The sequence below is a fragment of the Zootoca vivipara genome, chromosome 14 (genome assembly GCF_965207765.1).
Source record: "Zootoca vivipara chromosome 14, rZooViv2.hap1.1, whole genome shotgun sequence".
NCBI classification, from domain to species: Eukaryota; Metazoa; Chordata; class Lepidosauria; order Squamata; family Lacertidae; genus Zootoca; species Zootoca vivipara.
The window spans coordinates 2,769,223-2,793,653 of record NC_142597.1 but is presented as its reverse complement, the minus strand read 5'-3'; the positions used below and the strand labels follow the sequence as shown (position 1 = coordinate 2,793,653).

At 47.0% G+C, this 24,431-nt stretch overlaps 2 protein-coding genes across 3 annotated transcripts in view; one reads left to right on the top strand and one right to left on the bottom strand.

Moving 5' to 3' along the window:
- PIWIL2 (piwi like RNA-mediated gene silencing 2) overlaps positions 1-6,519 on the bottom strand; it is a 53,763-nt gene extending 47,244 nt beyond the window's left edge. Inside the window, exons 1-2 of one of the 2 annotated variants that reach the window (XM_035140125.3) lie at positions 6,405-6,519; positions 2,036-2,228 (exon numbers count right to left, since the gene is read on the bottom strand). In XM_035140125.3, the coding sequence (XP_034996016.3) occupies positions 2,036-2,224 (189 nt within the window). In that variant the 5' untranslated portion in view covers positions 2,225-2,228; positions 6,405-6,519. The remainder of the gene's footprint in view (positions 1-2,035; positions 2,229-6,404) is intronic. The other variant, XM_088658245.1, reaches the window with a different exon arrangement.
- Positions 6,520-10,912: 4,393 nt separating this feature from the next.
- Positions 10,913-24,431, top strand: part of LOC118096968 (outer mitochondrial transmembrane helix translocase-like) — a 31,448-nt gene continuing 17,929 nt past the window's right edge. Inside the window, exons 1-2 of the mRNA XM_088658145.1 lie at positions 10,913-11,283; positions 15,873-16,083. Of these exons, the coding sequence (XP_088514271.1) occupies positions 15,910-16,083 (174 nt within the window). The 5' untranslated portion in view covers positions 10,913-11,283; positions 15,873-15,909. The remainder of the gene's footprint in view (positions 11,284-15,872; positions 16,084-24,431) is intronic.

Here is a 24,431-nt window from a genome sequence, read left to right as displayed (position 1 = left end):
GGATTGTTAGCAGGCTCTGCATAATTAGCTGAGCTCTAAGTCTGCGTTTCCATGTGCTGCTCTGGTTTGCCAGAAGTGGCTTTGTCATGCTGGCCACATGACCCGGAAGCTGTACGCCGGCTCCCTTGGCAAATAACGCGAGATGAGCGCCGCAACCCCAAAGTCGGTTTGACTGGACCTAATGGTCAGGGGTCCCTTTACCTTTACCTTTAAGTGGAAAGCTACCAGGAAGTTGAAAGAGTTTGCTGCTTTGTGTGAGGACTTATCTTCATTTCTTATTGATGAGGAGGGAGAGAGCCTTGTTGAAACACTTATCACATGGAAGTTGAACAGAATCCATTCCGGAAGTCGAACAGACTTCCAAAACGTTTGAAAACCAAAGCACAGCTTCTGATTAGCTGCAGGAAGCTTCTGCAGCCAACTGGAAGCCCCGCCGGACGTTCGGCTTCCAAAAATAGTTTGCAAACCAGAACAGTCACTTCCCAAAAGGTTTGGGAACTAAGTTGTTCGACTTCCAAGGTACAACTGTACCAATATTCAACAATATGGCAATTAATTGCACAGACCTACTCACAAATTCCATTCAGTGATGGTCCTTGACAACTTCAGTTTAAAAGTTTATTGCTTGTAGGTTCAGTCCATTTTATTTCTTCTTGATTATCCCAACTGGGAGGGCCTGGTGCTGAATGGTCTCCTCATTCTTCCTTGAGTACTCTCTCAGAACTGCCCCCAGACTTTAATAATTTCTCCCACTTTAATATATCTGTACATTTATCTATCTTACTTTAATATAAAATGAGAGGAAATGAGTATTTAATGCTACCCACTGGAACAGTACAGTGGTACCTTTGGTTAAGAACTTAATTCATTCCGGAGGTCCGTTCTTAACCTGAGGTACCACTTTAGCTAATGGGGCTTCCTGCTGCCGCCGGAGCGCGATTTCTGTTCTCATCCTGAAGCAAAGTTCTTAACCCGAGGTACTACCACAGTTTGGGGGTGCCTATACTACCATATTTTTCACTCCATAAGATGCACTCCCCCCCCCAAAAAAAAGGGAGGGGAAAAGTCTGTGCATCCTATGGAGCGAAGGCTCTGGCTCTGGTTCTGGCCAGAGCCGTGCGCAGTGGGAAACAGACTCTCGGGCTGCTTCTGTGACAGCAGAGAGGGCTGCTTCCCTCTCTCACCCTCTCTCTCTCTCACCCCTTCCTTCCTTCCCTCTTCCAATTTGAATAAAATATTGGGGGGGCAGGTAAGCCCCACCTCACATACCATATCAGCCTTTCTCAACCTGGGGATCCCCAGAAGTTGAACTACTACAACTCCCATCGCCCCTAGCTAGCAAGGCCATACCTCAGTGATGATGGGAGTTGAGGGATGATGGGAATTATAGTCCAACAACATCTGAGGGCCCACAGGTTGAGAACCGCTGCAATTGATCTCAAGACAAAGTGCATGCACACTATATGAATGACAATGCCCATCAACCTGGGGGACGGGGACGACTTCCTCAAATATTTAATTGGGGGGCGGGCGGACAAAGGCACCTAGGCCTCTAAGAGTTGGCTGCTATGCCTAGGACAATTCAAGAAAGCAAAATATTTTTTCTTGTTTTCCTCCTCTAAAAAACTATGTGCGTCCTATGGTCAAGTGCGTCTTATGGAGCGAAAAAATATGGTATTTTGGGTTGGCCGAAGCATTTGTAACCAGAGGTACCACTGTACAGTACTGCAATTGCATTTTATTACCAAAAGTGGGGGAACAGGACAGCAAAGACTGCAATTAGCTAGCAACCATGTCATCCAGATATTCCTCCGCTATTAATATGCAGGACACACAGCACAACTTGCTATAGAGAAGAAACATTCCTCCTATCAGATATAGTGAACCCAAGTATGCCATGTAACATCTCCCTGTACAGCACTGTGTACCAAAAGAACAAGGGATCTACTGTAGTTTTAGCATGAACCTGCAGGTACTGGCCAACCACTTTCCAGCAAAATATCACTGCTGGAGATTATAAAGGTTGCATATTTACCTGTTGCAAATGTCCTGGTTGTTTCTGTACCATCTCACATACTCTTTGCATCCTACCAGCTGAAGGAATAGACCTTCCTCTACTGTATACATTATCTTCAAGCAGCTGTGGCAGAGATTCAGGCACATGGCCACTCTGAGGCATGTGGAAAGATGCACCACCCCGGAATGGGGGTCTTGTGGGATACATGATACTGTTTGAGGAGGGAAAACACAGATTTCAGAAGCATATAGCAAGGGGGCTCTCTATAGCAATCCCAGTTCACCATGCCAAATTAAGTCAGAAACAATACAAAGAGCCATCTACCAAGACTAGCACAATTCACCTCTACCACCATCAACATCTCATTTTATTGCCAACCTCCCCCAACCCTAGGTCTCTTTGACTCTCCTTAAATAGTGAAGAAAGACCTTTGCAAGAATAAGTTTCTCATCATTCTCCAATGTACTTCCCACTCCCCGCCCCATGAACACCTCCCTCCCTCAGAGAATAATGCAGAAGAAAATGGCCTACACAGACCAACAACGGCCTAAGCACCAACAATGGTAGACCTTAATGAGCACAGATACACCAGACTTAAAACTGGTTAAACAACCATTCCCTCTCCCCATAGAGCCCTGGAATCAGGGTGGATAAAAATAAATGATTTTTAAAAATAAATAAATAGATTTTTTTAAATAAAATGCTATTTGAGGAAAATATATTACCATCCAAAGGTTATTCCATCATGAAATAAATATTAGGTTTTTAATTATGTAGAATAAGGTTGTATATGTTTAATTTTTTGGGTAAATAAATTCCATTAATCCATTCACAATGTCATGATCTTCCAGAGGTTTTTGTAAGATTATTGGGCAGTTTCTCTGCTTACAAGATATTATCACAAAAGCTTGGTTTACTTTTGCAGTTCTCAAAACTGAATTTGACTCAACAGAGATCACATGCCTTCTTCACAGCAAAAATAGTAGAACACGAACAGAGTTGAGAAAAAGACCTTGATCCTATTGTTCTACAAACCTATAAATACAGAAACAACCACTTCAGTGCTAAGTTTCAAGAAGTTCAGTGAATAGAATAGAAACAATATTTTTCTGATTGTTTGGAGTGGACAGTATTTAAGTTTTTCATGTGTAGGCTGGGCTGACAGTCTAAGTTTCTTAAAATATATATATTTTGTTTTTGTTTAGCCAACTTAGTTAACAAACATGGATGTTTGTTTAAGCAAATAACATATGCTGTAATGTTATTGTTTCAGTTGAATAAATCTATTTAAATTGTTATTATTAAGGTAATGATTATTTTTCTCCATCCTAAGTACAACAGTAAAGTTGTCCAAATATGAATGATTAACCTATTATAGAATCATAGAATCATAGAGTTGGAAGAGACCACAAGGGCCATCCAGTCCAACCCCCTGCCAAGCAGGAAACACCATCAAAGCATTCCTGACAGATGGCTGTCAAGCCTCTGCTTAAAGACCTCCAAAGAAGGAGACTCCACCACACTCCTTGGCAGCAAATTCCACTGCCGAACAGCTCTTACTGTCAGGAAGTTCTTCCTAATGTTTAGGTGGAATTTTCTTTCTTGTAGTTTGAATCCGTTGCTCCGTGTCCGCTTCTCTGGAGCAGCAGAAAACAACCTTTCTCCCTCCTCTATATGACATCCTTTTATATATTTGAACATGGTTATCATATCACCCCTTAACCTTCTCTTCTCCAGGCTAAACATATTAAACTGGGGATAAAAAACTAATATGAAAAGTTGTTATTCTAAAAATCTTCTTCTACTTGCATATTAAAGTTATACCAGCAAGAATTAGTCTTTATGTAGAAAACTATGATTTAAATCATGCCTTACTGACTAGTGATTTAAATCAGTTTGATTTAAATCAAATCCACCCTGAACCTAAGTATTGATGGGTGGAGTAATGTCCACAATGATCCTGTTGTATGTGCTTGTATAAAAAACAGAAGAAGGGAAAGTCTTCCTTCCACAAACAATTGATACGTCAGGAAATGCACACACAGCAGAATACTTACAAGAAGTGGCAGTAAAAGCTATAATAACATGTGAACAAAAATTCAAATGTCTAGTACGCAGTTTGGTCACAGACAATGCTGCAAATGTTTCCAAGATGAGAAGAAATTTAGAAGAGCAGGAAGGGAATAAGCTAATAACATATGGTTGCAGTGCTCATTTGCTGCACCTCTTAGCCAAAGACTTAAGTGTTCCAGAAATAAAGACTAATGTTGTTGAAATTGCTAAATACTTCCGTAACAATCACTTTGCTGCAGCAGCTCTGAAAAGGATGGATGGAACCAAGCTAACGCTCCCACAAGATCGAACTCTGTGGTGGACTGTTTTGAGCAGTATATCAAGAACTGGCCTATTCTGATGACAGTTTGTGAACAAAATCGAGATAAAATAGATGGCACTGTCACGGCCAAAATCCTCAACATTGGGCTTAAGAGAAATGTTGAACATATGCTGAGCATCCTGAAACCCATCTCTGAAGCTTTAAACAAAATATAGAAAAATAGCTGTTTTATTGCTGATGCTGTTGAACTTTAGAAGGAAATGAGTGAACACTTAAAAACAGAACTACACATGGACAGAATTAAATTACAAGCATTAAAAAAACGAATGGGACAAGTACTGTCTCCAGCTCATTTTTTTGCAAATATTGTCGATATCCAGTACCAGGGTCAAAACTTAAGTGCTGAGGAAGAGGAGTTAGCTATGACATGGGTATCCAGCAATCATCCATCTGTAAAGCCAACGATAATAAACTTCAAAGCTAAGGGGGAACCATTCAAAAAATATATGTTTGCTGAAGATATTTTAAAGTCACACCAGTGAACTGGTGGAAGTCACTTAAGCACTTAGATTTAGAGACTGTTCAAGCAATGATTTCACTTTTAACAGCAGTAGCTTCTTCTGCAGGCGTTGAAAGAATATTCCTCTTCCTTTGGACTCATTCATTTCATTCTAAATTGAGAAATCGTTTGGGACCCGATAAAGCAGCAAAGCTTGTTTTTCTTTTCCAGATTATGAACAGAGAAGATGAGGAGTGAACTACAGAGGACAGTATTTAAGTTTCTCATGTGTAGGCTGGGCTGACAGTCTAAGTTTCTTAAAATAAATATATACTGTTTAGCCAAATTAGTTAACAAACATGGATGTTTGTTTACGCAAAAAAAATATGCTGTTATGTTTCAAATCAACCTTATCTAACAGCTTAAGTGAGACCCTGTCAAGTAAGGCCATTTCTGTTCCTATTATCAACATGTATGTCATTTACAGGGCTCCAGCAAGGCCACTTTTTGAACTATTACGGGACCAAGAATGACCTTTGTTCTTCCATTACCTTATCTGCACCTGCTGGACCTCCTAACCAAAACAACCTTGGGTGCTCTTCTGTAACTTTGCAGAAAGCAAGATTGATACTTATTAAACAAGACAACCAAATGAGAACCTGCAATGGAAAATCAATGTATCTGCTTCCATTTTGAAATGGTGTTCCAAGTCTCATGAATCCTGGGTCTTCTCAGAAGACTTAACTGCTGTCCATCCAGCCCCAAAGTTATTTCTTAACCATTTCCTTCAATATCAGATTAACATTGTCCAGTGCAGATTCCCTCTTCCAAAACCATGTGTAGAATTCAGTGCAGTGGTTGTCCACATACCTGTGCAATATCGTATATTCGCAATTCACACCCATGGCAATCTTGCAATTCCTAAACTGTCACCTGTACACCATCTGCTTGCCTTGTGAATGGGCATTATTTATCCAGCAGTAGGTGAACACGCTGGATCAGTTTATTACCTCTCTCTCTTACACACACCTATGTGCCGATGATAACAGTTCAATAAAGACTAAGTAAAACCGACACAAAAACAAAAATAGAGCAAAAATACAATAGCAGCCAAAGATATCTGCAGCAACCCATCGTCGCACAAGACCCACAGGACCCAGCGCCGCCTCCGCCGGAGGTGGGCGACTTCCCAGGGAACTCTACCATTCGAGCTGCGGCTCCAGGCCTTGGACACTCTCTGACCTGGGAGGGCCCAGGGGGGAGGACACGCCAAGTGGGAAACAGGGAAGTGCTGTTAGGGAAGCGGGCACCTTCTGGCGCCGAAGGTGCCTTGCTTGGGGCAGCCGTTTCAGGGCGGGTCAAAAACGCAAACCAGCCGGCGAGAAGCGCGCCTCCTTCCGCCCTCCCGCGAAGCCACGGAGTCCGAGAGGGGAAGGCGCCCCCAGGCCAGGCCCTTCCCGAGAGGAAGCCCTTCCTCCTTCTGACCGGGGACGACGGGGCTCCCTTCAGAAAACCGCCCTCTTGCCTCTTCCTTCGCTTGACCCGCTACTTACCCGTCACGTCCCCTCAGAGCGCCGGCCGAGCGAGGCGGTTGGGGAGGCGGCGCCAGCGAGACCAACTCGCCCTCCTCGCGCCGCCGAAATCTCACGCACGCGCACGCCACCAAGCGCCCTCGCCAACCACGCCTTCACGCCTTTATAGCACGTTGCCGCCCCCGCCCCTCGCCGGCCCATTCCCCAGTCACTTTAACAGGGATCGCACGCCTATTGGGAAAGAAGCTGCAAGCGGGCTTCTTCCTCCTCCACTTAGGAGCAGCCCAAGTTCCCAAAGCAAAGGGTGGGGCAGGGAATAAGAAAGTCCCATCACGCCCGGCGCGAGTTTGAACTTACTCATTAAGAAATACGTCAAGTTGTTCATTAGGACTTGCTCTCCAGTGAATGGTTATGAGGAGTATATCGCTGCCTTAGTCTGACTGTCTTTCACCCACCACCGTTTAATGGTACAGTCTATAACTGTACCATTGGGAAAGGAGGTGGGGGGAAATGTGTAGGGCGTCCGTAGGGTGTGGTCAATTTGAAGGGCGACTTCCTAATAAGGCTCCAAGCAGCCGTTGGAATTTGATTTTGACCTGAAGTCCTGCCTCTCTGCGAGAGGACCCCACTGAGCTCCAGGTGGTGGGGAAGCATTGCTCTGGGAGGGGCCGTGCAGGTCCTGGACCCCTTGGCCTCTGCCTGCTTTGAGGAGCTATCTTGCCGTGCCATGGCAATAATTGAACAAGCTGTACTGATATATCAGGTTCAATAGAATTTCTTTCTCTCCTTTGAGCCCAAGAGACGGTTTGGTCTTCTCGCTCCAAACAAACACTCTTTCGTAGCAATGCATAAATCATTAGTGCATAGCTTCCTGTCTTCATAAATTCCTCAGAACAGAGTCTGCTTGACGTCTTCACACTCAGTCAACAAAACAACAACAGACAGACAGACCAACTCTCACCCACTCTTCTCAGGCAGACAGGACTTTAAAAGGCAGTTAACAAGTTAACAAAGCAATAATTCAGCTTTTCTGTGACCTTGATTGGAATCACCTTTGCAGCTTTTACATTATACTGTATCGCAGGCATCCCCAAACTGCAGCCCTCCAGATGTTTTGGCCTACAACTCCCATGATCCCTAGCTAACAGGGCCAGTGGTCAGGGATGATGGGAATTGTAGTCCAAAACATCTGGAGGGCCGAAGTTTGGGGATGCCTGCTGTATCGGGTCAGCAAACTTTTTCAGCAGGGGGCCGGTCCACTGTCCCTCAGACCTTATGCGAGGCCGGACTATATTTTGAAGGGGGGGAAACCAAACGAATTCCTGTGCCCCACAAATAGCCCAGAGATGCATTTTAAATAAAAGGACACATTCTACTCATGTAAAAACATGCTGATTCCCAGACCATCCACAGGCCCAATTTAGAAGGCAATTGGGCCAGAATCTGGCCCCCAGGGCTTAGTTTGCCTACCCATGCTGTATATGTCCCCCCCCCTTGTATAATTATTATTATTATTTTTGTAAAATACATTTCCTAACAAATACAGTACAAGTTGCAGGTAGGTAGCCGTGTTGGTCTGATGTAGTCGAAACAAAATGGCACCATGTCTCATCCTGAAAGCACTGCCCTGGCTGTCAGTGAACTACAGAGTCTTACTACTAGCATACAAAGCCATAAACTGCTTTAGACACAAGGACTATACCTAAAAGAGCACCTCTCTCAATATTGACTGTCTTGGGCCCTAAAATCCGCAAGGGAGGAACTGTCAGTGCTGCTGCCTCCAGGTGCTGTCCAATGGGCACTGACCTGCAATGGGGCCTTTGGGGAATAGTTCTCTGTTATAGAATGCTCCCCTTGTGAGTTGTATCTGGTTTCTTCATTATTTATATTCAGAAAGAAATTCTAAGCATTCCTGTTCACCGAAGCATTTGATGACTGAAATACAGTATATTCTTCCCAACAATCGTGAAATAATTTCCTGTGAGGTTATGTGACTGTTCATGGGCCATTGCCGGGGGGGGGGGCAGGGGGGCAGCTGCCCCCTAGATCAATCAAAATCAATACAATTCTGAGGTTCTGATCTCCCCCCCCCAACAAAAGCATGACCTGCCAACAAAAACCCTGGCTACACCCAAGCTACATCTGTAATTGTTTGTTTTTGTTTTGTATTGGTTTTCTGTTTTGTTTATTCATTTGATTTGTATGCTGCTTTTCCACAAAAAAAATTCATGCTCTAAGTGGCTTAAAACAAACAGGAATGCATTTCAGTTAAGGAGCTTGTGCATGCAATCTCAAAGCCTTTGTGATGTTTGAGAATTCTTAGAGAACAGGTGCAGTCCCTGCAGAATGGAGGCGGGCAAATGTCCCCATCTTCAAAAAGGTGAAAAAAGAAGACCTAGGTAACTTACCAACCAGTGAGCTTGACATCGATACCAGAAAATTCTAGAACAGAAATACTAGAACAGATAATTCAAGAGTTGGTCTGTGAGCACTTAAAAAGGATGCTGTGATTACTAAAACCAAGCATGGGTTTCTCAAAAATAAGTCATGTCAGACAAATCTCATTTCTTTTTTCCATGGAGTTACATGGATCAGGGGAATGCTGTGGACGTAGGGTATATTGATTTCAGTAAAGCTTTTGATGTTCTTGTGAGGAAGCTGGTAAAATGTGGGGTGAACGAGTTAACTGTTCGGTGGATTTGTAGCTGGTTGACTGACTGAACCCAAAGAGTACTCATTAATAGTTCCTCATCATCCTGGGGAAAAGTGACAAGCGGGGTGCCTCAGGGTTCTGTCCTGGGCCCGTTGTTGTTCAACATCTTCATAAATGACCTGGATCAAGGAATTGAGGTGATGCTCATAAAATTTGCAGATGACACCAAACCGTGGGGGGGGGGCGGCACTAATGCTGCAGAAGACAGAATCAGAATTCAAAATTACCTTCACAGATTGGAGAACTGAGCCCAAGCTAACAAAATGAAACTCAATAGGGACAAATATAAGGTTCTTCACTTAGGCAGGAAGAACCAGATGCACAAATATAAGGTGTGGGGGGGGGGACACCTGGCTTACTAGCCATACATGTGAAAAAGATCTAGGGGTCTTAGTGGACCACAAGCTTAACATAAGTCAACAGTGTGATGCAGCTGCAAAAAAGCTAATGCTAATCTAGGCTGCATCAACAGAAGTATAGTGTCCATATCAAGGGAAGTTGAAGTCCCACTCTATTCTGCCTTGATCAGACCACACCAGGAATACCGTGTCCAATTCTGGGCCCCACAGTTTAAGAAAGATGTTGATAAGCTGGAACATGTGCAGAAAAGGGCAACCAGGATGATCAAGGATCTGGAAACTAAGCCCTATGAGGAACGGTTGAGGGAGCTGGGTATGTTAAGCCTGGAAAAGAGGAGACGGAGAGGAGATATGATCAATATGTAAAGGGCTGTCACATGGAAGAAGGAACTAGTTTCCCCCCTACTGCTCTGGATGGTATGAGTCAAGCCAATGTCTTCAAGCTACAAGAAAGGACTAAGCATCAGGAAAAGCTTCCTGACAGTAGGACCTGTTCAACAGTGGAGGTGGATTCTCCTTTCTCCTTTCTGTCATGGATGCCTTACCTGAGATTCCTGCATTGCGGGGAGTTGGACTAGATGACCCTTGGGGTTCCTTCCAACTCTACAATTCTATGATTCTCTAATTCTCTCCTATATATGGTAGAAGGGGGGACTGCCTATACTTCAAAAGCTTTCTGCAACATCACAACCTGTGTCACACGTGTTTTTAAGCCTTGTGCTTTTTCCTCCAAAGCTGCTTTTTTTAAAAAAAATATTTTATTTAGAACATAGTCCACAACAACTCATACATACAAACAAACCCACCACCATTGACAATTTAATTATCAAAATTAAGCTCCTATCCCCTTACACAAAGAAAATATAACATAAAAATAAAAACTTCCTTTATCCTGTAAATGGCCTCCTTATTTACTTCTTGTGTACTGTTTCTTTTATATGTGATTATTACAATTGTTCCTAATTATGACTTTAAAAACCGCAAAGTCTCCTATAGAAATTAATCGAAACAAGTCCAGGAATATTTTCCGATCATCTTTTGCTATACTTGTGTCTGTTATTCCTAATAGGAAAGCTTCTGTATTTTTCACAAAATTATATTAAAACATTTTTTTTTTAGTTCATCATGTACTATATCCTAGAAGCTTTTGATTTTTTCACAGGTCCACCACATAAGTGTCCCTTCTGCTTTACCGCACCTCCAACACAGGTTTGCTTTTGTTTTATACATTGCTATTTTGGCAGGTGTTAAGTACCATCTATAAAACATCTTGATTGAATTTTCTCTTAGCGCTAATGCAAAGCTGCTGCTTTTTTTAATAAAAAAAATTATTAAGAGTTTACTAATGCAACTTTTAATTGATTAATGCAGCAAGATACCTACTCTTACTCCAGAAGCCAATACACGTTTACTAATAAGTTCTTCCGACTCCCACGAGACCTATTTACCTGGGCGGAAGTAGCATTAAACTTCATAGGAATTACTTCTGGGTAAACATGCCCAGCATTGCGCTCTTCACCAACCAAGATTTCTCTCAGTCGAACAATCTGCGCCTAACTCCAACTTGGGTACCTGCGCCCGCAAGGAACCCAGGAGTCCTGCTCCGGCCATAGTGGTGCATTTTGCAAAAGCTGCCTGCCGGGCTGTCGTTTGCTCACGTGACCTCCCACCCCCTCGTCTTTTCGGTGCCAGAACGCGGAAGCAAGAGGCATCCTCCGGCCTTTTATATTTCCCGTTGGCGTTGACAGTAGCAAGCGGATTTCCAGACCGACCTGCTTTGAGTCTCGCCGTCATCATGCTGTGCCCAAGGAAGGAGGCGGCGGCCGAGGTAGGAAAAGCTTTGCCGCCGCGGCCCTTGTTCCCAGGCGGCGAGTTCGTCGGCTGCCAAGGCTGCCGCGGAGGACGGCGGACGGGTGAGTCGGGCTGGCCGCCTCTGCCTCCCCTCCGCCTCCGCTGCCGAGGCCGTATTCAGCACCACGGCCAGCGACGCGGCGGCGGCCGGCGGCCCGAAAGGAGATCTGCCCCTCGCCCCCCGGTCCCACCCAGGGAGGAGGAGGTCCGTGCGGTAGATTCAATCCTGGGCACCGACCGGCCTCCCAGGTTCCGGGGCAGATTCCAAGGGCCTGGCAGCATGATGCCATAACTGCACCCAGAGCTCATCAGGCCCTGAGAGAGAACCTGATCCGCTACTAGGCAAGGCTGGGCGACATGGCCTTGGACTAATAGGAACTTATAGAGAGCTACCCTTTCCCGAGCCAGATCATTGGTCCAGCTCAGTAGCTCAGCGTTGCCTACCCAGCCCTGGAGCTCTGCCAGCCCTGCCTGGAGACGCCACGAGGGACTGCACCAGAGGACTTCCGCCTTTGTTTATCATGACAAGGCAGGTGCTCTGCCCCTGAGCTTCCATCCTCTCTGCCCATTGGCCATGCTGGCTCATTCCCAGGCACCTGGAGAGCACCATGCTGACTACCGACAGGACTCTAGGGCTCAACAAGCAGGACAACAATTAGCATTTCTGTAGCACCTTCCCAATGTTTTCAACTGCCCTCCCTGAGCTTATTTAAATTCTTACAACCTGACATTGCAGATCAGTACTGTTATCCCCTTATAGCCAATGGGAAGTTCAGGCTGGGGTTGCTTAAAGCAGAAGTGCCTAACCTTTGGCTCTCCAGATGTTATTGGACTCCAATTTCCAACAGCCACAGTCATCATAGCCAATGGTCAGAGATTATGAGCAGGTCCTAGCCACAATGACTATCTTCTATCCCTGCTGTCAGAGGCATGATGCCGCTGAATACCAGTTGCTGGGAAGGACAAATGGGGGAAGTGCAATTGTCACATGGGGAGTGTGGTGTTGCATTCAAGTTCTGCTGGCAGGCTTTCCAATGACATCTGTTTGGCCAGTGTTAGAACAGAGTACTGGACTAGATAGGTCCTTACGAGTTCTGCAGTATCTGGAGGGCGACAGAATCTTCTCCCCTGGTGCAGGGAGATTCATGGATAGATATACCAGTTTTTAAAGGGTTAAGAACAGCTGCAGGGAACCCAGTTTGACTTTGGACTTGGCCACTAGTGGAGGAAGCTCTTTACACCAATTTCCTGATTGAAGCTGCCTCCCACCCTCAACTCTGTTATCTGCACAAGAGGGGAGGACACTGGGAATAGATGTTGCAGAGGAAATAATAGCTCAGAAAGGACCTGCTAAACAAGAGTGGGTCTCTCTTCTGCATAAACACACATACAAGTGCATTGTAAATTTTTTAAATATTACAAACAGTACCAGATAACTCTTCTGTAAAAACAGAAAAGGGCTTTTCTGAACGGGAGAAACCAGCTGAAGGAACATCAGCTGAGAAAACCTTACTGTTAGAAACTGAAGTAGATAAAAGTCCCATTGCCACCCAGGAGTATGAAAACAAACCTCTTCTCGATCTTTTCAACACTCCTGAATTATATGCTAAATTCGAAATAGGGTATCTTATGTTATCACTGCAGTAAAATAAGCTGCAGTTTAAGAAGTAAACTGTATTTCATTTGCTCACACCCCCAAATTTCCATTTTTGCAAGAAAATTTATTATTATTATTATTATTATTATTATTATTATTTTATTTATACCCTGCCCATCTGGCTGGGTTTTCCCAGCCATTCTGGGTGGCTCCCAGCAGAATAGTAAAAACATGATAAAACATCAAACATTAAAAACCTCCTGATACAGGGCTGCCAAAGTCAGATAGTTGTTTATTTTCTTGACAGCTGAAGAGAAGGTGTTCCACAGGGAGGGCACCGCTGCCAAGAAGGCCATCTGCCTGGTTCCCTGTAACTTCACTTCTCATAGCGAGGGAACCACCAGAAGGCCCTCAGAAGGCCCTCCATGTCCAGGCTTAGAGATGGGGTGGAGATGCTCCTTCAGGTATACAGGCCCAAGAAAAGAAGGGTCTTCCTCATGGCTTCAATGTTTCTGGAAAATTTATATTGCTTGCAAGTGAATATAAAGAGGTTTTAGCTTGAGGCATTTTGAAGTTTTAAGTAGTACAGTACTACATTCTAAAGTATTATCTAGGGTTTCCCAAATGTCTGAGTTCATTTACACACGCACATCCCTGAACGTATAAAGTTGCCATTGACCCTGACCCATATTCTTAGAAAAGTAAATGAAAGAACATCAAGAAATATCAATATATAATAAATGTTTATTAATTACCAATCACCATTGCTAGGGATCTAAAAATGTGAAAAAATAAGTAAAACAAGCAAAAATTATTTATTTATTTATTTATTTATTAAATTTATATACTGTCCTATGCCCGCAGGTCTCTTTTTTAAAAAATAATTTTTATTGGTTTTACAATTTAATTTTACATTCACACATTAAATAGAATCAAAAAGTGTATAATTCTCCACACATATTTACAACAAACCTTACACAAACATACATACATTACACAAATAGACAACTTTAAACATACTCTCCATATCTGATACAGCCATTTCCCTTTTATAAACAATAAACTTCCAATTATTCTCACTGTAATTTATATTTTACTATCTCTTTATCGCACAGTTATGAATTTCTATTTATCCCTTGGTTTCATATACTCTTTATTCTCTTAATCATAATTACATTTCAGCCGGGTCAGCTTCTTTCTGCCATTAGGATTTCGTTTATACAATTATTCATCAAATATTCTTTAAACATCCTCCACTCCTTTTGTGTTGATTGTTTTGTTTGTCCTCTTACTCTTCCAGTTGTTTGAGCTAGTTGTAAATATTATAGCATTAGAATCATAGAATCATAGAATTAAATTATAGAATCATAGTTGGAAAAGACCACAAGGGCCATCCAGTCCAACCCCCTGCCAAGCAGGAAACACCATCAAAGCATTCCTGACAGATGGCTGTCAAGCATCCGCTTAAAGACCTCCAAAGAAGGTGACTCCACCACACTCATTGGCAGCAAATTCCACTGCCGAATAGCTCTTACTGTCAGGAAGTTCTTCCTAATGTTTAGGTGGAATCATCTTTCTTGTACAGTAGTTTGGATCCATTGCTCCGTGTCCGTTTCTCTGGAACAGCAGAAAACAACCTTTCTCCCTCCTCTATGTGGCATCCTTTAATACAGTGGTCCTCAACCTTGGGCCTCCAGATGTTTTGAGACTACAATTCCCATCATCCCTGACCACTGGTCCTGCTAGCTAGGGATCATGGGAGTTGTAGGCCAAAAACATCTGGAGGCCCAAGGTTGAGGACCACTGCTTTAATACATTTGAACATGGTTATCATATCACCCATTAACCTTCTCTTCTCCAGGCCAAACATGCCCAGCTCCCTAAGCCGTTCCTCATAAGGCATCATTTCCAGGCCTTTGACCATTTTGGTTGCCCTCCTCTGGACATGTTCCAGCTTGTTAGTATCCAGGCCAGTCTCGAGCAGGTCGCGCGCCCTGGCGCTGAGGGGCGGAGATCACTTCGGCGCCCCCGCCCTCTCAGGGTGTAGCATGGCTTCTGCGCGGCAAATGACTAAACAACAACAACAGAGATCAGAAAGTTCATAGCAGAGGTGGGATTGTAATGGGAGTGAAGGGAGAGATTTGCCAATTGTATTATTGAGCTAAATCTGATCATATAGTTGCATTGTGTAATTCTGATTGTATGGCTTAGCCCCCCCCCCCCAATATCCCTGGGATGTCTTGCTTAAAATGCTTTCCTCTTTGCCTCTGCATCTCTGTACCAAAGTGGGCCAAAGTGTAATGAAAACATTTGACAGCAAGACAGGATGCCCTACTAGCTATCAAGGCCGAATAAGCTGGCCTTGTCTGGAACACAGAGAAAGCCTTATCAGCGGATGAGCTTGACGCTGGAAGTTGCTAGCTTGATGCATAAACTAGTCTTATTGAAGGCTTTGTTGAGTCAGCATGTGTTTACAAGAAGAACCGGACACAGGAAGATCCATATATGTACTTGTAACCTATGACCCTCTTGCGTGCGCACACTTACAGAGTGGATGCCTGAGGAGGGGGGGAAGGAGCCCAAGGAGTGTATAAGAATGTTTTCAAATTTGTCTTTCTTTACTCTTGTCATGAAGCTGATCACCAAGAGTCTCTTAAATTTAAGAAATTAAATTCTTTCTCTGTCTCTGGATTCAACCCCCGGAGTCGTTATTGACTGTCTCTGTCCCTGCCTGGGCGCAACTTAAGGACCCTTATCAGCTAAGAAGGCTACAGGAGGACTTCCTGATTCATAGCTCCTTACTCACTACACAGCACCAGCTTTTTCTCTCCTTGGCTGAAATGTGACTTCATAACTTGGCTTTGTGATCTTGTGACAATCCAAAATGCTGATACAATGGCTGCAAGTTTTTCCTTTCTAATTCATTTATACCCCTTGTTGCCTTCCCCCTTTTTATTTTTTTAATGTAGTTCAGCTTGTAGTCTGGCTGCCTGAAACACAGAAGTGATGTTGCTAGGGGAAGTCTCCAAAGACCTTCTGACTCGGCCACTGACCCGGAATGAAGTGTTTGCTGTCCTCCTTCGCCTGACTGTCTTTGGGACTGCCACCTACTTCAGCATCAAGTGGGTATCAGATGCCTTGGACCCTACACGTAAGCAAAGGATACAGCTAAAGAAAAAGGTATATACATGGAACTTACCCCCAAAGTGCACTGTGTGTGTGCACCAATCCTATATAATAAAGTCCCTGTGTCTCTGCGTCCAGTTTTCCCATGTGTCCCTGGGTTACTGCGCATGTGCCCCAGGGACACAGGGATTGGACGGAGAGACTGCACGCGCGCACTCTCCCCCCCCCCCCCCGCGAAGCAGTGGCGGCGAGATAGGCGTTTGTGTCCCACGTCCTTCCTGTCGGCGGCTGGAGGAGAGGAAGGAAGCTGCTTTCTCCTCCTCCGTTCCTGTCCCCCTGCCGCCGACAGCAAGGACAGGTCCCAGGGTTCGGAGAAGCGCTGCGCAAGCACTTCTCCGAACCCCAGGATGTCTCCTTCCTGTTGGCGGCTGGGGGAGAGGAACAGAGGAGGAGAAAGCAGCGCTTTCTCCTCCTCTATTCCTGTCCCCCTGCCACCGACAGCAAGGACAGGTCCCAGGGTTCAGAGAAGCGCTGCGCAAGCGCTTCTCCGAACCCCAGGATGTTCTAGCGCCCGTTATTGAACGGGCTGAAATACACTAGTTGGGCTATAATTTTGGAATCCTAAAATGGTCACTGATATTCTGCTGTGGTGAATACCTCATATGTCCTTCCATAGCAGCACATCCATATGCCAATAATCGGGGTGGGGGTCCTATGCATGGTTTTAGCACAACTTAGCACCACTGTAGCATTCAATGACAGGCTGGTCTATCTTTCTCTTTTTTCTTGTTTTTTTTTGTCTCTGCTCATCTTTCAACAACAAATGGACAGTAGCCTCCAGTCTTTTGGGGCCCGGGGGCACTTTTAGAATGTAAGGAACTGTTGCAGGATCCAAAAAATACACATTTCACATTGATACCCACATGCAAAGCAAATAAAACACAGGGAAAGAAGACAAGGGCCCCAACCAACCTCCCTCCTGGTTTTATTTTTTGTTGTTTTGGTTTTGAGATTTTGTACACAACATAGATATATTTTTATATGAGTTTACAGTACATAAATATAAAATGAACTAACTAAATACTAGATAGCTAACATTTAAAAAAAACTGTGAGAGGGTGCTTTGGTGGTAATCCTGCTGCAGGTCCCATGACTAAACGATCCTAAGCACCATAGACAAAGAGAGGAGCAGAGGCTGACTGCTGGTATCATTCCCAGCAGAATGAGACTGAAGCTCAGGGGTGGGGAGGGCCTTGTCACAGCCAGGAAGACAGAGAGCCTGCAAGGTATAAAATAAAAAGCAATTTTGGAAACCAGTGACAAAGCCAAATGCTGGCTGCTGCCTAAGCAAAAGAGACCCAAGCTTGCAAGCTCATTGGATGTCTGTATGAGTGGAGATTTACTGGAACTCTAGGGATAATATCTGTTCCAGCCCTCTCTGCATTGGCAACATATGAACAGACACACACTTTCTTTGAATAAATATAATGATATTTGGAATGAGTTTACACATAATATATTAGTCACAGGTAGGTGAATTTCACCCCACTATCAACCTAACAATGAACCAATCTATGCAAGAAATACATTTTTTGGACACTAGTATAAAAATACAGGATGGACGTATAGACACCACCTTATACCGAAAACAAACTGACCGACAAACATATCTACATGCTTCTAGCTACCATCCCAAACATACCAAACAATCCATTGTATACAGCCAGGCCCTACGTTACAGCCGCATCTGTTCCAACTCCACAGACAGAGACTATCACCTAAGAGAACGACAGCAAACCTTTTTAGAACTAAAATATCCACCCAATGAAGTTAAGACAGACCCAAAAAAGAAAATAACAGAACACATAGAGCTCCCAAGTTAAAACAGTACAATGCATCATCAGAGATCTACAACCTCTCCTGGACAATGACAGCTCTCTTTCTCAAGGTCTGGGAGGAAGACCTTGCCTACAAACAGCCACCCAATCTTAAACAACTCCTCACCCACAATAATACAACCACCAGACTTAACATGGACCCTGGTACCAGAGCCTGCAATAAACCCAGATGCCGGATGTGAGGGACAGGGGATATCGCGAAGTCCCTCCCCTCCTGAGTTCAAGCCCGTCCCCGAGCAAAGGGGAAAGCAGGGAGAGTTCCGATTCCAGTGGGGAAGCAGGAAGTCGTGTCCGAGGCTCAGGCAAGGTAGAGGAGCCAGGGTCCCAGGTGGGACAGGAAGGGGCAAGTAAGGGGGGAAGACCCATCCCCCCAACTCCAGAATTACGCAGGAAGAGGAGGGGCAAGAGGATGGGTCTGCCAAAGCTTTTGTGTTGGAGAAAGACGCGCCAAAAGCCATTAGGAGGTTCTGAAACCGACTGACAACATCGCTCCGTGTAAATAGCAATGACTTGAGCACTGTAAATACGCAGCACCAATAAAAGAATAAAATGCAGAGCTGCGTAGCGTCGTTACTCTGAAGTAGTCCACTCCGGCCACTGTGACAGCAACCTCCTAATCATTTTTGGGCTACTTTGGAGTTGCCGGGATGAGCGTGTCAGAGGCGGAGAAGTGGCGGCAGATCGCTGAGCAAGCCCAGCTAGAACTGCAACAGCTGTCGCTGCAGGCGCAGGGAGAATTGAAGGCAGCTAAAGAGGAGACTAAGAAGGTCCAGGACGACCGGCTACAACTTGCGGAACAGGTGAGAGAGCTCCAGGTAAAAGAGCAGCATTTAAGGGCGGTGGCGGTAGACCTCCAAAACAAGCTGGATGCAGAGAAAAACAAGGCGGGAGGGGCACCCCAAGTCCAAGTGCTGCCAGGAAGGAGAGCCGGGACCCTAGTAAGCAAGTTCAATGGAGACCCGAAGGAGTTTCAGGGCTTTGAGACTGAGATTGTGTATGCTCTTGAGCTGCACCACGATGAGTTCCCTGATGATGAGCACAGAGTAGCGTTTATTGTGGAGCACCTTACAGGGGCGGCCAGGGAGTGGCTAAGACCGTTAATTGCAACAAGGAATCCTTGCATGAAGAATGTCAAACTATTTCTAGAAGGTTTGAAAACGATGTATTCGTCCGATAGTCATATGGACCAGACTAAGGAGGAACTTCATAATTTACGCCAAGGAAATATGACAGTTCGCGCGTATTGGGCGAAATTCACCATGCTGGTGCACAGATTGGGGTGGGATCTGGAGTCTGCCCCAATGCAAGCGGCGTTTTACTTGGGGTTGCATGAGGAGGTGAAGGATGAGCTCTCGAGAGGTCCAAAGCCCAGTAATATGGATCAACTGAGCAAAGCGGCTCTGGCGGTGGGGGTGAGGCAGGAATCCAGATGGAGCGACAAGCAAGCAACGCGCGCAAAGCGGGCTTGGTTCCCACGGTCGCAGGAGAAGCCACTCCCTCAACAACCCTTTCAAGCCACGCCTGGGGCCAGTCAGGACCAGGAACCCATGCAGATTGATAGCGCGCGCGCGCGGGCTTTTCAAACCCCAGCGGCGCCAAGACGCAAGGAGGGAAGGGGTGGGAATTGCTTTCTCTGCAACTCCCCCCAGCATCTCGTCAGAGACTGCCCACATCGCAGGGAGTGGCAAGGAAAGGCGGGAACGGTTGTGCCCTCCCCCACTGACGCAGCACCACAGCAGGGAAACGGGAAAGCCTGGCTGCAGGAGACAAGGGGCGGCAGCCAGGCACAGTCAGCAGACAACAGCCCCAGCCCACCCACCCGCACAGAGAGGAGCAGAGCCAGCCCACCCCTCCCAGAGCAGGAGTGGTTCTAGAAGTGACGCTCACGCTCCCAAATGGCTATCCATTGACGGTCCTCGCCCTAATTGACAGTGGTGCCTCAGCCAACTTCTTCTCGAGAAACTTTGCAGAAGAGCACCAGATCCAGCTTCTGCAGCTGGATTTTCCTCTGCACGTGGCAACCATTGACGGCAGAGAGCTGCTGGGAGGGGCCATCACTCATCAAACCCCCCCCATGAGAATGACGGTTGGAAGGCACTCAGAGACACTGGCATTCAACGTCACCACCATCTCAGACCCCCCAATCGTTTTGGGCATGAGCTGGCTGGCGCGCCACGACCCCTCCATAAGTTGGCATCAGAGATGCATCACTTTTGGATCGGACTTTTGCCTGGAACATTGCATGCAGCACCAACCAGGGGAGGGGCCTCCGATAGCCACGGTGGCCACCATGCACGTCAAAGGGGGTGAGGCGATACCCAAACCATACTGGGACCTGCAGGAGGTCTTCAGTGAAGCGGAGTCCGACCACCTGCCCCCACACAGGCCTTTTGACTGCCAGATCAACCTGGTGCCTGGGGCAACTATACCCCCAGCCAAGCTGTACGCCATGTCAGACCAGGAACTGGAGGATCTGCGCGCTTTTATCGACAAGAACCTCAAGCGGGGGTTCATCAGAGAAAGCAAGGCAGCAGGGGGCAGCCCGGTCTTCTGGGTGGACAAGAAAGACACGCAACAGCGCCGTCTTGTGGTGGATTTTAGACGGCTGAATTCGGTGACAGAGCCAGTGGCTTTCCCCATGCCCAGAGTGGATGATCTCCTGACAGCGGCACGCAGAGGCAAGATTTTCACCAAGCTAGACCTGAGGGGGGCGTACAACTTGATCAGGATCCGGGAAGGCGATGAGTGGAAAACCACGATGTTCACGCCTCTGGGCTCTTTTGAATATCTGGTGATGCCCTTCGGGTTGCAAGGGGGCTCAGCATGCTTCCAGGCCTTCATGCACCACGTCCTGGGGTCCCTACTCTTCAGGAAATGCTTGGTCTTTCTGGATGACATCCTTATTTACTCCAACGACCCAGTGCAGCACGTGAAGGACGTCAGGGAGGTGTTACAGCGCCTGAAGGAGAACCACCTGTATGTGAAGCTGGAGAAGTGCAAGTTTCACACCAAGGAGGTGGACTTCCTGGGCTACAAGCTGTCAGACAAGGGGCTGGCAATGGACAAGGACAAGGTGCAGACCATCCTGGACTGGCACAGCCCCAGGACGCGCAAAGATGCCCAACGCCTACTAGGCTTTGCCAACTTCTACAGGAAGTTCATCAAGAACTTCTCTCGAGTTACGGCTCCCATCACTGACTGCCTGAGAGGCAAGCAGAAGTTCAGGTGGACACCAGAGGCGCAAGCAGCGTTCGAAAGCCTCAAGAGGGTGTTCGCCTCAGACCAGAACCTGTTCCACGTGGTTCAGGACGCGCCCCTACGCATTGAAACAGATGCTTCTGATAAGGCTGTGGGCGCCATTTTGTTGCAACTGGACGCCAACAGAGAGTGGAGACCCTGTGCCTTCTTCTCCAGGAAGTTGACCCAGCCCGAGCGAAACTACACAGTTTTTGATCGGGAACTTCTTGCGATCCACGCGGCGTTCCAGCACTGGAGACACTTCCTGGTGGGCGCCAAGCACCCCATCCAGGTGTGCACAGACCACAAGAACCTGGAGTTCTGGAGAACTGCCAGGGTGCTCAACCAGCGGCAGATACGGTGGGCGGAGTTCTTCTCGAACTTCAACTTCTCCATACACTACATCCCAGGAGAGCAGAATGTCAGGGCGGATGCCCTCTCCCGCAAGCCAGAGTACATGGAGGAGGAGGCGCCACCAGCCCCAAGGCACATTTTCCCCCCGTCGGCATGGTCCTGCGGAGCAGCAGTGGTGAGCGAGGCAGAACTCACAGCACTGACGGCAGCGGATGAATTTGCCAACCGCATCTTCAGAGAACTGAGAGGGGGGAGGGAGCAGGCAAAAGACTTTGCAGAACGCAGAGGGCTGCTTTTCTACAAGGGTGCGCTGTACCTACCCACCACCCAGCTTCGACGTACGGTCCTCAAGCAGATGCACGACAACCCTACAGCGGGGCATTTTGGAAGGGACAAGACCACTCACCTAGTCATGAGACACTTCTGGTGGCCAGGGGTGAGGGAAGATGTTCGAGACTATGTAAGGGGCTGTACCACCTGCCAGCGGGCGAAGGTGGTCAGAGCAGCGCCACCAGGGTTGCTGGAGCCCTTAGCCACACCACACAGGCCGTGGGAAGTGGTGTCCATGGACTTCATCACAGATCTGCCTTCGTCCAGGGGTAAGACTGCAGTGTTGGTGGTGGTGGACCTCATGTCCAAAATGTGTCACTTTATACCGTGTGCCAGGGCAGTCTCGGCAGAAGAGACAGCCAAACTGTTTGTTGATCACATTTTCAGACTGCATGGATTACCTTTAAGGGTTATTTCGGATCGTGGCCGCCAATTTGTTTCCAGGTTCTGGCGGCGGCTCATGAACCTCCTGCAGGTGGAGGTCAGCTTGTCGACGGCTAGACACCCGCAGACCAACGGACAAGCGGAGAGGGTCAACGCCATTCTGCAGCAGTACCTGAGATGCTACGTCAGCCAGCGGCAAACGGACTGGGTGGATCGCTTGCCACTAGCAGAATTTGCCTACAACAATGCAGTGCACGTCTCCACAGGGGTGTCGCCCTTTAAGGCCAATTACGGGCGCGACCTCAGATCTTTCCCAGAGAGGGAGAGGGAGGAGGAGGAGGAGGGCCCACAGGCTGAGGATTGGGCAGAGGAACTGGAGACGGTGCACCAGCAGCTCAGAGAACACTTGGAGAGGGCCAAGGAAGCGTACAAAAAGGGGGCAGATCGCCACAGGCGACAAGGGGAGGTCATCAGGGTGGGGGACAAGGTGTGGTTGTCCTCGGAGGGCCTTCCCACCAGAGGGAGGTGCAAAAAGCTGGCACCCAAATGGCTGGGCCCCTTCACGGTCACGCAACAGGTCAACCCGGTGGCATACAGGCTGGCACTGCCAGAGGACATGAGGGTGCATCCAGTGTTTCATAGATCGCTGCTGTCGCCGTACAGGGAAAGCAGCAGGCTCAGAGACAGCGAACAAACCCCCGAGGGAGGGGGGGAGAGGGAAAGCAGGGAGCAACTCAATGAGGCCACGGCCATCCTGGATTCAAGGTGGGGGGTGGGGGGCCTGGAGTACCTCATGGCATGGGAGGATGCTCCACCGTCCCAGAATGAATGGGTTCCCGCCACTCAGATACAGGAGGAATTCTTGGTGGAAGAATTTCACGCCCTCTTTCCCCACAGACCCAAGCCCTGGCACATGGAAAGGGAGGGGGAGGAGGAGGAGGCACGGGAGAACAGCTCACCATGGCGCTGGGAAGCGGAGTTTGAGGAACCAGAGGATGAGGTATGGGTGTCGCCAAGATCCACCCAGTCAGAGGAAGGAGCAGATTGGCAAAACATTTTTACCCCCACCAGCTCTGACGCCACGGACTTTTTGGGATTCCCGTCCTCCCAGGCGGAAGGGGGGGGCTCGCAGGACTGGGGGGAGGTGTTCACACCAACGGGCTCGGAGAGCACCGAGTTTTTAGGCTTCCAGTCGTCACCGACACATGGGGGGGGCCTGGGGAGGGGTGAAGGAGAGCTTGGGAGGGGGGTGGATGTGAGGGACAGGGGATATCGCGAAGTCCCTCCCCTCCTGAGTTCAAGCCCGTCCCCGAGCAAAGGGGAAAGCAGGGAGAGTTCCGATTCCAGTGGGGAAGCAGGAAGTCGTGTCCGAGGCTCAGGCAAGGTAGAGGAGCCAGGGTCCCAGGTGGGACAGGAAGGGGCAAGTAAGGGGGGAAGACCCATCCCCCCAACTCCAGAATTACGCAGGAAGAGGAGGGGCAAGAGGATGGGTCTGCCAAAGCTTTTGTGTTGGAGAAAGACGCGCCAAAAGCCATTAGGAGGTTCTGAAACCGACTGACAACATCGCTCCGTGTAAATAGCAATGACTTGAGCACTGTAAATACGCAGCACCAATAAAAGAATAAAATGCAGAGCTGCGTAGCGTCGTTACTCTGAAGTAGTCCACTCCGGCCACTGTGACACCAACTTTGCTGCCACATACACCCGGACAACACAATCACTGGCCCCAACAACATCCAACATACCATCTCAGGACTATTTAATTGCTCATCCTCTAACATTGTGTATGCCATCAAATGCCAACAGTGCCCTTCAGCTCTCTATATTGGACAAACAGGTCAAACCCTATGCCAAAGGATAAATGGACATAAATCTGACATCAGGAATCACAAGACAGAGAAACCAGTAGGAGAACACTTCAGTCTCCCAGGACATTCTATACAAGATCTCAAAGTAGCTGTCTTATTACAAAAGAATTTCAGAAACAGACTGGAAAGAGAAGTTGCTGAATTGCAACTCATTACCAAGCTTAAAACAATGGAGAGACCTGGTCTGAATAAAGACATTGGATTCTTATCTCATTATACATGATAAAGCTATCTTTAGCCATTTCACCCCCTTGCTTTTTCCTGTAAGACCAATTACAGTTGTTAACAGTCGTCAAAAGGTTTACCATACCCATTGAGTCAATCACCCATT